The sequence below is a fragment of the Ranitomeya variabilis genome, chromosome 2 (genome assembly GCF_051348905.1).
Source record: "Ranitomeya variabilis isolate aRanVar5 chromosome 2, aRanVar5.hap1, whole genome shotgun sequence".
Lineage (NCBI taxonomy): Eukaryota > Metazoa > Chordata > Amphibia > Anura > Dendrobatidae > Ranitomeya > Ranitomeya variabilis.
The window spans coordinates 193291166-193308610 of NC_135233.1; the positions used below are offsets into that span (position 1 = coordinate 193291166).

A 17445-nucleotide genomic window follows, 5' to 3' on the forward strand; every position below is an offset into this window, starting at 1 on the left:
AGGAGCTGGAGATGATTCTGGGGGAGATGGAGATGATTCTGGTGGAGATGATGCTGGGGGAGCTGGAGATGATTCTGGGAGAGCTGGAGATGATGCTTGGGGCTGGAGATGATTCTTGGGGAGCTGGAGATGATTCTGGGGAAGCTGGAGATGATTGTGGAGGAGCTGGAGATGATTCTGGGGGAGCTGGAGATGATGCTGGGGGAGCTGGAGGTGATTCTAGTGGAACTGAAGGTGGTTCTGGTGGAGCTGGAGATGATTCTGGGGGAGCTGGAGATGATGCTGGGGGAGCTGGAGGTGATTCTAGTGGAACTGGAGATGGTTCTGGTGGAGCTGGAGATGATACTGGGCGAGCTGGAGATGATTCTGGGGGAGATGGAGATGATTCTGGGGGAGATGGAGATGATGCTGGGGGAGATGGATGTGATGCTGGGGGAGATGGAGATGATTCTGGGGAAGCTGGAGATTATTCTGGGGAGATGGAGATGATTCTGGGGAGATGGAGAAGATTCTGGGGGAGCTGGAGATGATTCTGGGGGAACTGGAGGTGATTCTGGTGGAGCTGGAGATGATTCTGGGGGAGATGGAGATGATGCTGGGGGAGATGGAGATGATGCTGGGGGAGATGGAGATGATTCTGGGGAAGCTGGAGATGATTCTGGGAAGATGGAGATGATTCTGGGGAAATGGAGAAGATTCTGGGGGAGCTGGAGATGATGCTGGGGGAGATGGAGATGATGCTGTGGGTGATGGAGATCATGCTGTGGGTGATGGAGATGATGCTGTGGGTGATGGAGATGATGCTGGGGGAGCTGGAGATGATGCTAGGGAAGCTGGAGATGATGCTGGGGGAGCTGGAGATGATGCTGGGGGAGCTGGGGATGATGCTGAGGGAGCTGGAGATGATGCTGAGGGAGATGGAGATGATGCTGGGGGAGATGGAGATGACTCTGGGGTAGCTGGAGATGATGCTGGGGGAGCTGGAGATGATGCGGGGGAGTCGGAGATGATGCTGGGGGAGATGGAGATGATTCTGGGGGAGATGGAGATGATGCTGGGGGAGATGGAGATGATTCTGGGGGAGCTGGAGATGATGCTGGAGGAGCTGGAGATGATGCTGGGGGAGATGGAGTTGATGCTGGGGGAGATGGAGATGATTCTGGGGGAGCTGGAGATGACGCTGGGGAGCTGGAGATGATGCTGGGGGAAATGGAGATGATGCTGGGGGAGATGGAGATGATGCTGGGGGAGATGGAGTTTATGCTGGGGGAGATGGAGATGATGCTGGGGGAGATGGAGTTTATGCTGGGGGAGATGGAGTTTATGCTGGGGGAGATGGAGATGATGCTGGGGGAGCTGGAGGTGATTCTGGCGGAGATGGAGATGATGCTGGGGGAGAAGGAGATGATTCTGGGGAAGCTGGAGATGATTCTGGGGAGATGGAGATGATTCTGGGGAGATGGAGAAGATTCTGGGGGAGCTGGAGATGATTCTGGGGGAACTGGAGGTGATTCTGGTGGAGCTGGAGATGATTCTGGGGGAGATGGAGATGATTCTGGGGGAACTGGAGGTGATTCTGGGGGAACTGGAGGTGATTCTGGTGGAGCTGGAGATGATTCTGGGGGAGATGGAGATGATGCTGGGGGAGATGGAGATGATGCTGGGGGAGATGGAGATGATTCTGGGGAAGCTGGAGATGATTCTGGGGAGATGGAGATGATTCTGGGGAAATGGAGAAGATTCTGGGGGAGCTGAAGATGATGCTGGGGGAGATGGAGATGATGCTGTGGGTGATGGAGATCATGCTTTGGGTGATGGAGATGATGCTGTGGGAGATGGAGATGATGCTGGGGAAGCTGGAGATGATTCTGGGGGAGCAGGAGATGATGCTGGGGGAGCTGGAGATGATGCTGGGGGAGCTGGAGATGATTCTGGGGGAGATGGAGATGATGCTGGGGGAGCAGGAGATGATGCTGGGGGAGCTGGAGATGATTCTGGGGGAGCTGGAGATGATTCTGGGGGAGCAGGAGATGATGCTGGGGGAGCTGGAGATGATTCTGGGGGAGATGGAGATGATGCTGGGGGAGATGGAGATGACAGTGCGCAGACTCGATTCTGTCAGTCACAAGAATTGCAGGAAAGTCACGTACAGCGGGTTTCCCTTACGTCACTGCAGTTCGGTAGCTCTGTGATGTGATTGGCTCAGGGAGATACAGGGCGGAGCCTTCTCTCATCTTTCCCGGGAGCTGCTGCGGCTGTCGCTCAGAGGCGGAGAGGAGCGCGCCGGGGGCGGACATGGAGCGGGCAGGTGAGACTCGGGGCGGGCTCGGCACCGGGAGGGAGCACTGTCACCCGCGGCTGGCTCACCGGCTGCTGCTGGTAACGCGTGGATTGTACCTGGTCATACTGAGCAGTTCTTGTTTCACTTCCACTTCTTTTTCTTCAAAACTTTTCTTCAGGACGTGACAGTGTAATTGACAAGTTAAGAGCCGGCAGGGTCCTGTAGGCGCCGCCCAAATAGTACAGGGAGGACCCGGGGTCTGAGGAGGAAGCCACCAGCAGGGGCGTCCCGGGGACACTAATAATAACGCGCGGCCGGTGACGGTGTGAACTGCGGCTTATGGTAATGGCAGATAACGAGCTCTAGAAATCTGCAGAGCAGGTGACAGGGAAAGCTGCCGTCTCCCTGTCTTCTTCCTGCCATCTCCTGCCGTCTCCCTGCCGTCTCCTGCCGTCTCCCTGCCGTCTCCTGCCGTCTCCCTGCCGTCTCCTGCCATCTCCCTGCCGTCTCCCTGCCGTCTCCTGCCGTCTCCCTGCCGTCTCCCTGCCGTCTCCTGCCATCTCCCTGCCGTCTCCTGCCGTCTCCCTACCGTCTCCCTGTCTTCTCCCTGCCGTCTCCCTGCCGTCTCCTGCCATCTCCTGCCGTCTCCCTACCGTCTTCCTGCCTTCTCCTGCCGTCTCCCTGCTGTCCCCTGCCGTCTCCTGCCCTCCCCTGCCGTCCCTTGCCGTCTCCTGCCGTCTCCCTGCCGTCTCCTGCCATCCCGCTGCTCCTGTGTCTGAGCTTCATACATCGGTGACATTACGATGTCCCACAATATACACAGTACAAGTGATCAGAGGTTCCAGCTCCCAGGAAGAGAAGCTCCATTTCCCACCTTTTCCTAATTGAAAAATAAATGGAAATAACAAATATTTATATTATCATCTTGTCTGTAAACGTCCAATCTACTCACAGGTACAAATAATTATACTTCACATTAAATTACACAAAGAAAAAAAAAAAACAGAATTACTATATTTCACTTGCCACAAATTCGTTAAAAAAAAAAAAGTAAAAAGTGAGCAAAATGTCTTGTGGGCCCTAAAATAGTATAAATAAAAACAACAGAGCAAAGACCGAGCCGTGACCCAGAGCCATCGACAGAAGAGTAAAGGAAATGATAGGTCTCAGGAAATTACATGTTTTTTCTTTGATTATAAAGTTCAGAATTATTTTAACCACTAAAATGTGTATATATACTGCATGTGTGTGTATGTGTGTGTATATACTGCATTTGTGTGTATGTATATATATATATGTGTGTGTGTATATATATGTGTGTGTGTGTGTGTATATGTGTGTGCGTGTATATTGTGTGTATATATATATGTGTGTGTGTGTATATATATGTGTGTGTATATATGTGTGTGTGTATATATGTGTGTGTGTGCGTGTATATTTTGTATATATGTGTGTGGGTATATATGTGTTTGTGTGTGTGTGTATATATGTGTTTGTGTGTGTATATATGTGTTTGTGTGTGTAAGTGCAGCGCCCCAGAGTCCTGGTCGTTGCAGTACTGTGGCTCCGCCACTATGGGGAGCTATGGTGCGTCTGATGGCACTGAAGGAGTTCATCTGATCAGGTATCACAGACACCAAGACATTTCACAGCCAGGCCTCCGGGGGGGGCTAAGGGTTCTATTCACTAGGCCACTCCCCACCATAGTGGGTAAACTGGGGGTCAGGCAGGAAGTTAGATCAGAAAGCTGACTGGGTTGGAACCAGGCAACACCTTGTGGCAGAGGGTGTTGTGGGGGAAGATACAGTAGGGTCTCTGTCAGGGGTGGGATCCTGACAGAGGCTTGGCAACTTGAACGAACGTAACGGGACCGTGCCTGCTCAGGATAGCGGCGGTGCCCAAGGAAGGATAAGAAGCGAGATAGATTGTGCTGAGTGAGAAACGAGATCACGCAAAAGGAGAAATACCAGTAGGAGTCGTGTTGTAAGACCGAAGCAACATCCTACTGAGGCGCACTACCGGTGGCCGGAACGCCGAGGGAGTATCATAACATTCAGCTTCAAGCAATACTCCAAACAGCGGCATGACAGTCAGTCTAAGGCGGGCTGTCTAACTTAAATCACCTATGCAGTCTTGGGGGGCAACTTGTGGAGAGGGGCGACTCTAGGGTCCCGGAAGAGCTCCGAGCCTACCCGTCAAAGGGGTGCCGTCCCAACCAGAACACCAGGGAGGGACGGAGGATTAGCAGAACATCATCTAATCGAGTTGTGAGGGAACTTAAGAAACAGACACAACAGTTGTGGGGACTTTCTGTAAGCACAGCAGGGAAGGACCGCAACACATAGCGCTAGAAGGAAAGCACCGATTTCCACCTGCTAAGAGAACTCTGGAGGTGCCATTGGGCCGGCCGGGCTTGCGCAGCCTGGTTATCCGGATTCCGGACTGAGGACCCAGAGATCTTCAGTAAAGAGGTAAAGAGACTGCAACCTGGTGTCCTCGTTATTTACTGCACCGCACCACTACAGCTCCACCATCATCTGTCATCCTTATCTATCCACTTCATTATCCTATGCGCCCCTCGGCAGGGTCACGGACCGGGGCCTAGCCACCGTGACAACCCCAGAGCAGAGACTCAGAGGCCCGGTACCGGGTACACCTCGGCCCTGCGGCAGTGGGGGCGCTTCATATATATGTGTGGGTGTATATATGTGTTTGTGTGTGTATGTGTGTGTGTATATACTGCATGTGTATGTGTGTGTATATATATATGTGTGTGTGTGTGTGTATATATATACTGGATGTGTGCGGATGTGTGTGTGTATATATATATATATATATATATATATATATATATATGTATATATATATATATATGTGTGTGTGTGTATATATACAGTACAGACCAAAAGCTAGGACACACCTTCTCATTTAAAGATTTTTCTGTATTTTCATGACTATGAAAATTGTAAATTCACACTGAAGGCATCAAAACTATGAATTAACACATGTGGAATTATATACTTAACAAAAAAGTGTGAAACAACTGAAAATATGTCTTATATAATAATATAATAATAATAATTTTTATTTATATAGCGCCAACATATTCCGCAGCGCTTTACAAGTTATAGAGGGGACTTGTACAGACGATAGACATTACAGCATAACAGAAATCACAGTTCAAAATAGATACCAGGAGGAATGAGGGCCCTGCTCGCAAGCTTACAGACTATGAGGAAAAGGGGAGACACGAGAGGTGGATGGTAACAATTGCTTTAGTTATATTCTAGGTTCTTCAATGTAGCCACCTTTTGCTTTGATGACTGCTTTGCACACTCCTGGCATTCTCTTGATGAGCTTCAAGAGGTAGTCTCCGGGAATGGTCTTCCAACAATCTTGAAGGAGTTCCCAGAGATGCTTAGCACTTGTTGGCCCTTTTGCCTTCACTCTGCGGTCCAGCTCACCCCAAACCATCTCGATTGGGTTCAGGTCTGGTGACTGTGGAGGCCAGGTCATCTGGCGTAGCACCCCATCACTCTCCTTGGTCAAATAGCCCTTACACAGCCTGGAGGTGTGTTTGGGGTCATTGTCCTGTTGAAAAATAAATGATGGTCCAACTAAACACAAACCGGATGGAAAAGCATGCCGCTGCAAGATGCTGTGGTAGCCATGCTGGTTCAGTATGCCTTCAATTTTGAATAAATCCCCAACAGTGTCACCAGCAAAGCACCCCCACACCATCACACCTCCTCCTCCATGCTTCACGGTGGGAACCAAGCATGTAGAGTCCATCCGTTCACCTTTTCTACGTCGCACAAAGACACGGTGGTTGGAACCAAAGATCTCAAATTTGGACTCATCAGACCAAAGCACAGATTTCCACTGGTGTAATGTCCATTCCTTATGCTCTTTAGCCCAAACAAGTCTCTTCTGCTTGTTGCCTGTCCTTAGCAGTGGTTTCCTAGCAGCTATTTTACCATGAAGGCCTGCTGCACAAAGTCTCCTCTTAACAGTTGTTGTAGAGATGTGTCTGCTGCTAGAACTCTGTGGCATTGACCTGGTCTCTAATCTGAGGTGCTGTCAACCTGCGATTTCTGAGGCTGGTGACTCGGATAATCTTATCCTCAGAAGCAGAGGTGACTCTTGGTCCTCCTTTCCTGGGGCGGTCCTCATGTGAGCCAGTTTCTTTGTAGCACTTGATGGTTTTTGCAACTGCACTTGGGGACACTTTCAAAGTTTTCCCAATTTTTCGGGCTGACTGACCTTCATTTCTTAAAGTAATGATGGCCACTCGTTTTTTCTTTACTTAGCTGCTTTTTTCTTGCCATAATACAAATTCTAACAGTCTATTCTGTAGGACTATCAGCTGTGTGTCCACCAGACTTCTGCACAACACAACTGATCGTCCCAACCCCATTTAGGCTATGTGCACACGTTGCGGATTGGTGTGCAGAATTTTCTGCACAAAATCCGGATCTCCTGGCAGAAAACGCAGGTGCAGATTTGACGCATTTTTTATTGCGATTTTGTGCTTTTTTGTTGCGGATTTTGTGCTGATTTCATGCGTTTTTTACCACTGCGGATTTCTATAATGGAAGGGATAAGAAACGCTGCAGATCCGCACAAAAGAAGTGACATGCTACTTTTTTTGATCCGCAGTGTTTTTCATGCGGAATTTTCCACACCATTAGCACAGCATTTTTTTTTCTATTGATTTACATTGTACTGTAAATCACTTTGCAGTACTGCAGCTTTTCTGCACGGAAAAAAACGCTGCGGATCCTCACTAAATCCGCTTCGTGTGCACACAGCCTGACAGGGCACACCTGTGAAGTGAAAACCATTCCCAGTGACTACCTCTTGAAGCTCATCAAGAGAATGCCAAGAGTGTGCAAAGCAGTCATCAAAGCAAAAGGTGGCTACTTTGAAGAACCTAGAATATAAGACATAATTTCAGTTGTTTCACACTTTTTTGTTAAGTATATAATTCCACATGTGTTAATTCATAGTTTTGATGCCTTCAGTGTGAATGTACAACTTTCACAGTCATGAAAATACAGAAAATTTTTTAAAGGGAACCTGTCACCCCCAAAATAGAAGTTGAGCTAAGCCCACCAGCATCAGGGGCTTATCTATAGCACTCTGTAAGGCCGGTTTCACACGTCAGTGGCTCCGGTACGTGAGGTGACAGTTTCCTCACGTACCGGAGACACTGACACACGTAGACCCATAAAAATCAATGCATCTGTTCAGATGTCATTGATTTTTTGCGGACCGTGTCTCCGTGTGCCAAACACGGAGACATGTCAGTGTTCGTGGGAGCGCACGTATTACACGGACCCATTAAAGTCAATGGGTCCGTGTAAAACACGGACCTCAAACGGACGTTCTCCGTCTGGGGTCCGTGTGCGTGCAGGAGACAGCGCTACAGTAAGCGCTGTCCCCCCCACATGGTGCTGAAGCCGCGATTCATATGTTCCCTGCAGCAGCGTTTGCTGCAGAGAAAATATGAATAATAGTGTTTAAAATAAAGATCTATGTGTCCGCCGCCCTCCCACCCCCTGTGTGGCCCCCCCCCCCCCGCTGTTCAGAAAATACTCACCCACTCCCACGTTGGCTGTCACTCCTTCCTCTCTGCCCCGCGCCTCCTACTGTATGCGGTCACGTGGGGCCGCTCATTTACAATCATGAATAGTCGGCTCCGCCCCTATGGGAGGTGGAGCCACATATTCATGATGACTGTAAATGATCGGCCCCACGTGACCGCATACACTAGAAGCCGCGGCCAGACCAGGAAGCAGCGAGGGAGGCGGGTAAGTATTTTCTGAACAGCGGGGGGGGGGGGCGCGCACAGGGGGTGGGGGGGCGGCGGACACATAGATCTTTATTTTAAACACTATTATTCATATTTTCTCTGCAGCAAACGCTGCTGCAGGGAACATATGAATCGCGGCTTCAGCACGATGCAGGGTACCACACGCGTGGGTACCACACGCTCCGTGTGGTACCCACTCGCCATACGGGCGGCACACGTGTGCCGCACGTATGGCCTACGTGAGTTCCCAGGCACACGGACACGGATAACTCCGGTACCGATTTATTCCGGTACCGGAATTATCTGGACGTGTGGGACAGCCCTAATGCATTCTGTAATGCTGTAGATAAGCCCCGATGTATCCTGAAAGATGAGAAAAAGAGGTTAGATTATACTCACCCAGGGGCGGTCCCGCTGCAGTCCGGTCCGATAGGCGTCGTGGTCCGGGGCCTCCCATCTTCTTACGATGACATCCTCTTCTTCCCTTCCTGTCGCAGCTCTGGCGCAGGCGTACTTTATCCTCCCTGTTGAGGGCAGAGCAAAGTACTGCAGTGCGCAGGCGCTGGGCCTCTCCGACCTTTCCCGGCGCCTGCGCACTGCAGTACTTCTCTCAACAGGGCAGACAAAGTACGCCTGCGCCGGAGCCGCGGCAGGAAGACAAGAAGAGGACGTCATCGATGAAGATGGGAGGCCCTGGACCGCGGCACCCATCGGACCGGACCACAGCGGGACCGCCCCTGGGTGAGTATAATATAACCTCTTTTTCTCATCTTTCAGGATACATCTGGGACTTATCTACAGCATTACAGAGTGCATTACAGAATGCTGTAGATAAGCCCCTGATGCCGGTGGGCTTAGCTCATCTTCGATTTTGGGGGTGACAGGTTCCCTTTAAATGAGGTGTGTCCAAACTTTTGGTCTGTACTGTATATATATGGATCTGTGGGGGTGTAAGATGTGAATAACCATTAAAAAATGTTTTCCATTGCTTTAATATTAATTATCTATCTTTGTTGGGGGACGGGCACCTACAGTGGATGTCAGCCGCTTACGTGGCCTATTTTAGCCTTTAGGACGCTGCACGTCTTCATTTTTCTGTTGCTACAGCAGGATGGTAGCTTCATTTCTTTTGACTGTGGGAGCAATAATAATTTCTGGGCGCTTATAAATCACATCGGGTATTCTAGAATATGTATGTATGTACGTGGCGCTTAGCACAGCCACGTAGTATATAACACAGCCACGTAGTATATAACACAGACAGCCACGTAGTATATAGGACAGCCACGTAGTATATAACAGCCAGGCAGTATATAACACAGCCCACGTAATATATAGCACAGCCCACGTAATATATAGCACAGCCCACGTAGTATATAACACAGGCCACGCAGAATGTAACACAGGCCACGTAATATATAACAGCCCATGCAGTATATAGCACAGCCCATGCAGTATATAACACAGCCCAAGTAGTATATAACACAGCCCACGTAGTATATAGCACAGCCCACGTAGTATATAACACAGCCCATGTAGTATATAGCACAGGCTATGCAGTATATAACACAGCCCACGTAGTATATAACACAGCCCACATAGTATATAGCAGTGTGGGCACCATATCCCTGTTAAAATAAATAAAAAGTTATATACTCACCCTTTGTCGTCCACTGAAGCTGACCCGATGCGCGTGATGCTGCCGCCAGCTTCCGTTCCCAGTGATGCATTGTGAAATTACCTACATGACTTAGCGGTCTCGCGAGACCGCTAAGTCTTCTGGGTAATTTTGCAATGCATCACTGGGAAGGAAGCTGGCGGCAGCATCGCGCGCATCGGTAGACGTCGGAAGGTGAGAATAGCATAATTTTTTATTATTTTTAACATTATATCTTTTTACTATTGATGCTGCATAGGCAGCATCAATAGTAAAAAGTAGGTCTGGGATGGGGCGACACACTGGCACTCACTGGAGGGGAGAAGGGAGGGGGCACTGACTGAAGGAGAGTAGGGAGGGGCCAATTCACGGCCAGACTAAGCCTGTCGCTGATTGGTTGCGCCCGGCCGGGACCAATCAGCGACACGGGATTTCCGTTACGGAAGTTAGTTACAGACAAACAGACGGAAGTACCCCTTAGACAATTATATATATAGATTCATTATCCCCTTTACCTTTGATGCTTTCTGGGCCTTAAAGGGAATGTGGCAATAAGATCAACCACTCTAAAATCACATTTATAGGCATGCAGGTCTCTGAAATCTAAATCCATTGACTCCTTTATATCTTTTATCTGTTGCTGCACTTTTGCATTTTAATCCATATGCAAATTGGATGTGTTTTAAAAAAATGTTCTTGTGTTGAACTAACCTCTATAAATGTGCTTCTCCTTTGTACTGTATTATTTGCTGTGTCCTACCACGTTGAGGTGCTGCATCTGATGGTCACACATATACAGCTCCTGGCCAGGGGAGGAAGGGTAAATCAATATACTGAAGACATGGCAGGGACTCTTATTTACTTGTTTGTGTGAGAGAACGCATTTCCTTGCTTGTTTGTGTGAATTATCCAGCGGCAGCGACATAGGTACTGCACCAGCGGGTGCTGCTTGATTTATGATGAGCTCACAGGTTTGGTGACATGGCAGAAACACTTGCTCCTGTGATTAAACAAACAGGCAGGGAAATGTGTTCCCGCACTCAAGCAAGCAGCTGAGAGTTCCTGCCATGTCATCAGTATATTCACTTATGCTTCCGTCCCTGGTCGAGAACTGTGTATGTGCGACCATCATCTACAGCATCTCCGCATGGTCAGACACAGTGAATACACAGTACTCAGCACAGACACATTTATAAGATTATCTCAGCACAGGAATACTTTTTTTAAACACATCCAAATGTGGAAATTATTATTATTCAGAGATCTAATGATTAAAATGCACTTTTGTTTGTGGGACAAGGCTTTCAGGGGAGTTAACTTTAGGAATCGACTATTCGATATTCTGATTGCTTATATATTAAAATGCAATACTTCTTTCAGTGGATTTTAGGCCCCTGGTTAGTATAACACCCCATCGTCACCCTGGGGTGCCCACTGAATGACAGGAGTCCACTCCCTATGTTAGACACTGCAAAGAATGTAGAGGTCAGTTCATGTAGCATCGATGTTCTGTGACTAGTGTCCTCGTCTTGTCACATTATTGACTTACTCCATATTTTCAGTCCCTGCACATGTTTTAGTTTCCTGATCTTTTGTTCTGCACATATTCCTCATTGTTACTGTGCGTCGTTAGCATTTCCTGCTACCTGCAGAACACATCATAGTCCGGCTACATTGTTCGTCTCCCCTAACATTGTTGCTACTCTGGTTTCCGACCTGTGACTTCTTTCGGCTCGTCCTATGAGGCAGTATAGAACGTGCAGAGCGTTATGTGTAAGTATGGATTGTTTGCTAGTTACACAGTAACTAATGTCTGCGTCGTCGTCTTTCTCCAGTGTCTCTAGATGAAGATCTTGTTTTCACACTGATGGAGTTTGATCATGCATTGCAAGATTTCACGAGAGGACCGTGCAATTCCGAGGAACATCTTAGACGACTTAAGACAGAAAAGCAAACATCTCTTAACAATAGTGACAATGGATCAGAAAGTAAGAGGGCAGATACGGCGCCGGGATTCTACCAATAACATATAATGGCTGCACGCTACATAGACAAACGAATGGTCACTTGCTGCTCCTTTTAGGCTACGTTTTCAGGATGAGATGTCGGTGAGTTTTTACGTTGCATATTTACAAAAAAATGCAAGTGTCCTATCTTACTAAATGATGCCGAAAATCTACAACATCCAAACGTCACGGTGGGAACGTAGCCTTAAAGGGAATCTGGATTATGCTGCACAAATACTAAACCAAATTATTTACTGCCGCTCGCTGTGCAGATAAACATGGGCTAGTCCTGCAAGGCTTGCACTCACTAAAACCAGACCGGTCTCCGTAGCTGCCAGGTGTGATTGACATTCCCTGCATTGCCCCTGTTTCCGGACCAGTCTGAGTTTCTTTGCATATAGCAAATATAATGAGTCCAGTATAAAACACATTGGGGGACCTGACAGGTTCCCTTTCCAGGGATAAATGGGAACAAAAATATTTGAATTTTCCATAGATAATAATCATCCTCCGACCTCATTCACATGTAGGTTTTTCACTTTCGAGTGCTATCCGTTGCCTTTTTTATTTTCACGGATCACACTGATACCTATGATAATCTGTGGGACTTTTCTAATGTCAGATTTTATCCTCAGACCGTGCAAAATTGCAGAGACACGTCCGATATTTATCAGAGTGTCCTATCAATGCAAGTTCATGGGTTCCTGAAAAAATCTGACAGCATTCCGATGCCGCCTGTGTGCTGTCCGTTTTTTGCTGACTGATAGAAGATGGAGAAACTTTTTTTTTCTTTTTCCTATCCGTAAAAAAAAAAAAATGATGAAAATTGCTGATAAAGCTCGCTGTCTTTCTCATACGTCAAAAAATGTGACATCTGAATGAAGCCTAAGGCTGTGTGCACACGTTGCTGATTTTTCAGTTTTTTCGCGATAAAAACACTATAAAACTGCAAAAAAAAGCATACAATATGCATCCCATCATTTAGAATGAATTCCGCAATTTTTGTGCACATGATGCGTTTTTTTCCGCGAAAAAAACGCATCGCGGTAAAAAACGCAGCATGTTCATTAATTTTGTGTTTTTTTTGCGGATTTCCCACTATAAAATGCATAGGGAAATGTCCGGAAATAAACGTGGCAAAAACGCACGGAGAATTCTTGCAGATTTCTTGCAGAAAATTTCAGGTTTTTCTCAGGAATTTTCTGCAAGAAATCCTGAACGTGTGCATATAGCCTAAAGGTAATGAGACCTTGAAGCACAAAGTATAAAGCTGTTTGAGTTTTCATTTCTTTTCAGAATCTGTTTGTGTAATGCATTTTGAAAAAATAATAATCATGCGCGTCATTGTATCATCTGAATTGCATTTTAACCTTTAGTTACATAAACCTGTAAACCCCCTTAGGCTACTTTCACACTAGCGTTAACTGCATTCCGTCACAATGCGTCGTTTTGCCGAAAAAACGCATCCTGCAAAAGTGTTTGCAGGATGCGTTTTTTCACCATTGATTAACATGAAGCGACGCATTGTGACGGATTGACACGTCGCACCCGTCGTGCGACGGATGCGTCGTGCAGTGGCGGACCGTCGGGAGCAAAAAACGCTACATGTAACGTTTTTTGCTCACGACGGTCCGCTTTTTCCGACCGCGCATGCGCGGCCGGAACTCCGCCCCCACCTCCCCGCACTTCCCCGCACCTCACAATGGGGCAGCGGATGCGCTGGAAAAATGCATCCGCTGCCCCCGTTGTGCGGCGGAGACAACGCTAGCGTCGGGAACGTCGGCCCGACGCACAGCGACGGGCCGAGCCCGAAGCTAGTGTGAAAGTAGCCTTAGGCTCGGGCGACACATGAGCCGTGCAACACTGTAATTGCGGTGACAGATTGCAACACTGGATGCAATGATTACTTATGGTCAGTGGCGTAACTACAAAGTTATGGGCCCCGGTGCGAACTTTCAAATGGGCCCCACCAAAAAAACCTCCCCCATTTGAGCCTTAACTCTATTGAAACTGTATGAGCAAGCCAAGGTACATTCCCGAATCTCCATAATGTTAAAATAGACACCAATAAAAGTAAAATTAATTGAGACATCAGTAGGTTAAGTGTTTTTGAATATCCATATTGAATCAGGAGCCCCATATAATGCTCCATACAGTTCATGATGGGCCCATAAGATGCTCCATATTAAAATATGCCCCATATAGTGCTGCATGAAGGTTAATAATGGCTCCATAAGATGCTCCATAGGCACATTTGCCCAATATAATGCTGCATAAAGGTTAATAATGGCCCCATAAGATGCTCCATAGACACATTTGCCCAATATAATGCTGTAGAAACGTTGATTATGGCCCCATAAGATGCTCCATACGGACACTTGCCCCATATAGTGCTGCACAAATGTTATGGCCCCATAGATGCTCCATACAGACACTTGCCCCATTATAGTACTGCACAAATGTTATGGCCCCCATATAGTGCTGCACAAACATTATGGCCCCCATATAGTGCTGCACAAACATTATGGCCCCCATATAGTGCTGCACAAACATTATGGCCCCCATATAGTGCTGCACAAATGTTATGGCCCCCATATAGTGCTGCACAAACGTTATGGCCCCCATATAGTGCTGCACAAACGTTATGGCCCCCATATAGTGCTGCACAAACATTATGACCCCCATATAGTGCTGCACAAACATTATGGCCCCCATATAATGCTGCACAAACGTTATGGCCCCATGCAGACACTTGCCCCATTTGCTGTTGCTGCGATGATAAAAAAAAAAACACATACTCACCTCTCCGTCGCTCAGGCCCCCGGCACTTTCAATATTCACCGCTCCTCGTTCCAGCCGCCGCTGGCCGCTCCATCTTCCGCCTCCTCCGCACTGACGCTCAGGCAGAGGCGCGCACTAACTACGTCACCGCGCCCTCTGACCTCAGCGTCACCGCAGAAGATGAAGCGGCGGCTGGAACGAGGAGAGGTGAATATCGCGCAGCGCTGCGCTCCCTTCCCCGTTATACTCACCTGCTCCTGGCGCGGTGCAGTCCCTGCTTCCACAGCGCTGCTGCTTCTTCCTGTACTGAGCGGTCACAGTTACCGCTCATTACAGTAATGAATATGCGGCTCCACCTACGCATATTCAGTACTGTAATGAGCGGTACCATGTGACCGCTCAGTACAGGAAGAAGCCGGGGCGCCGGGCAGCCAGGGACCTGCAGGGACCGTGCCAGGAGTAGGTGAGTATAATTAGACAGCTCCCTGGCCCTGCCAACCCCCTCCTTGGACCGCCGCATCATCAGGCGGCCCGCTGTCGGCTGCGCCCGGGGCACATGCCCCGCTGCCCCCCCGGATACGCCACTTCTCTGACCTGCCGGGCCCCTGACCTGCCGGGCCCGGTCGCTGCGACCGCGGTAGTTACTCCCCTGCTTATGGTGCCGCGTTGCGACCTGCAGCATAATTACAAATGCTTCCAAATACGCTGGATTTTCTGCCATTGGTCACAAGTCACATGTGACACACTTGCCATAGACTTCAATGTAAGTTGCACGTGCCTTATCTACAACTTGGCTTTTTTATTCACAGCAAAATCAGAGCTACAAAAAAGTTTGACAAAAGATTTAGTCGCTTGACTTTTCAGAGAATTGCTGTAGGGTGACGCGTCATGTAGTCCCAGCCTTAAACCATACATGTGTATGAGATGACTTATGAATTTGTGGGTTTCAGTTATGTAAAGATGGTTAATCTCGCCAATTGGATGTATTTTTAGATCTAATGTCTTCGAAGGAAAACCGCTTAGATTTAAGTGAGGAAAATATGACATATTCATTCACCAACACAAGCCACCAACCAAAAGGTAAGATTGGAGAAGGTCCGTGTCTTTACCGCATGTGAAGATCTGAGGTTGTGGGCTGTAATAATCACCTAGGCAGGTTATCGGTGCAAATATTTTTTTATTCCTTACATCCATGGTTTTACAACAACTCCGGGTACATGGCCAAAATACATTGTCCCAGTTCACAAGATCCCCCTCCCCGGGGCCGGTAGTCCCACTGCCCCGTACCAGGCACACACTGTCTCCCAACTTTTGGTTGGTTCATAGATTTCGCATCTCCTGCAAGTATAGCCTGTCACAGTAAACGCTCCTCTAGACGACAAGTAACACAACTGAAGCCCATTTATCCAGCAGCACAATCCTTAATAAAGTTCCTGAAATCTAGACAACAAATCCCTCAATAGTAGCACGTATGTTCGACCGGCAACCATTCTCCAAACTCCATCGGCCATCCATCCATGTGCTCCAGGACCTCATCCTAGATCCTCTCCCTTCAATGTCCCTATCTCCACTCCCCGACTAAACATGTGGCTTCTCCTTTCAACCCCCTGGGTTAGCCCCCGAATGGGAAGACGTGTACATACCCTCCCCCTTTAACATTTGCTTTTAGCTCAAAGAATGAAAAATATTCCAGAAGCCCATGACCTGGGACTGCATGTGAAACCCCCTGTGATGACAGCTACCCTTGGTCTGCTATTCCCATCCATACAATGAGCCAAGTGGCTGAGAGAACATTGGTGTGAGGCCAATGAGATACAGAAGGATTGCTTTACATTTACCTTTAGTAATCTCCTGTTTGGCCTTAGGTATGCATAAGATCCATCCAGCATGTCTTCCTCTGCTTACTGTCGCTGAATGGAAACATTGATTCTTGAGGCTGAACTGACGAGCAAGAAAATCACTAATAAAACACAGCAATATCAACATCATCGGTGCTCCGTGCTGGAAAAAGTCTGTATCCCTTCGAGCCGTGTACTCCACTCTACGTGCATTGGTCCAATTGTCTTTAGTAAATGGCCAGCTCCTCACACCACAATGTGTATAAATGACACTTCAGAAGGAGAGCAAAGAGTGAGCTGTCAATCAAAGTGTCGGGGTGTGCTTACCTCCCCTCTCTGCTGTAAATTATGTGCTCAGTAAATGTTATCCTTTCATGGACATCCTACGGCCTCACATAAGGGGAATTCAGTAGCAATGAAATTAGGGAGGAGGGATTATGGAATAACTACTTTTTTTTTACAAAGGTTGAACTTTCCGAGTCATGAATCTCCAGCCTTTATTGCTCAACAAAGTTGGAACCGGAGGACCAAGAAGCTGCTTTACAAATGGAACAGGTTGAATCAGGGCTAACCCGGCCCGGGATGTAGGAGAGGAACGTGTTGTGAGAGCCTGAAAAATAGCAATAAGTGATAGTTTTTCAAAGCTCAATACTAAGAGAGGATAACCTGATGCCATTTCTGTTATTGGAACCCTTTAATTATAAAAACAAATGTTTATCTTTTCTGAAAGTCTGTGGTTGAAGATATAACAGAACTATCCTTTTAATGTCATGGAAATTAGATTTTGTCTTGTTCTCCATTTCTTGAATTTGGGAAGAAAACTGGAAGTGAGATTTCTGGTTGATATTAGCAGAAAGTGTCTGAGATACGACTCTTCAGAGGAGAGGGCCTGAAGACCACTAATTATTTTGATGGATGGAATTTGAACAAAGTGTGAATGAGAGATGCTTGATCCACACGCTCAAAGGGTGATGGCATGACATATTTCTGTATATCAGAGAGAACCCAGGGAGATACCAGTGGATGGAGGACATGTATTCTCCAGAGGAGCATTAACTGCAGAGAAC

The 17445-nt window shown here is 47.7% G+C and overlaps 1 protein-coding gene across 4 annotated transcripts in view; it reads left to right on the forward strand.

The window, feature by feature from the left end:
* Positions 1-2207: 2207 nt before the first annotated feature.
* The window catches only part of LOC143804853 (regulator of cell cycle RGCC-like), a 46550-nt gene continuing 31312 nt past the window's right edge, over positions 2208-17445 (forward strand). Inside the window, exons 1-4 of one of the 4 annotated variants that reach the window (XM_077283358.1) lie at positions 2220-2308; positions 11134-11238; positions 11589-11741; positions 15534-15620. In XM_077283358.1, coding sequence (XP_077139473.1) covers positions 11621-11741; positions 15534-15620 — 208 coding nt within the window. In that variant the 5' untranslated portion in view covers positions 2220-2308; positions 11134-11238; positions 11589-11620. Of the gene's footprint in view, positions 2309-2396; positions 2482-2516; positions 2624-11133; positions 11239-11588; positions 11742-15533; positions 15621-17445 lie in introns of those variants that run through there. The other 3 variants (XM_077283356.1, XM_077283357.1, XM_077283359.1) reach the window with 3 other exon arrangements.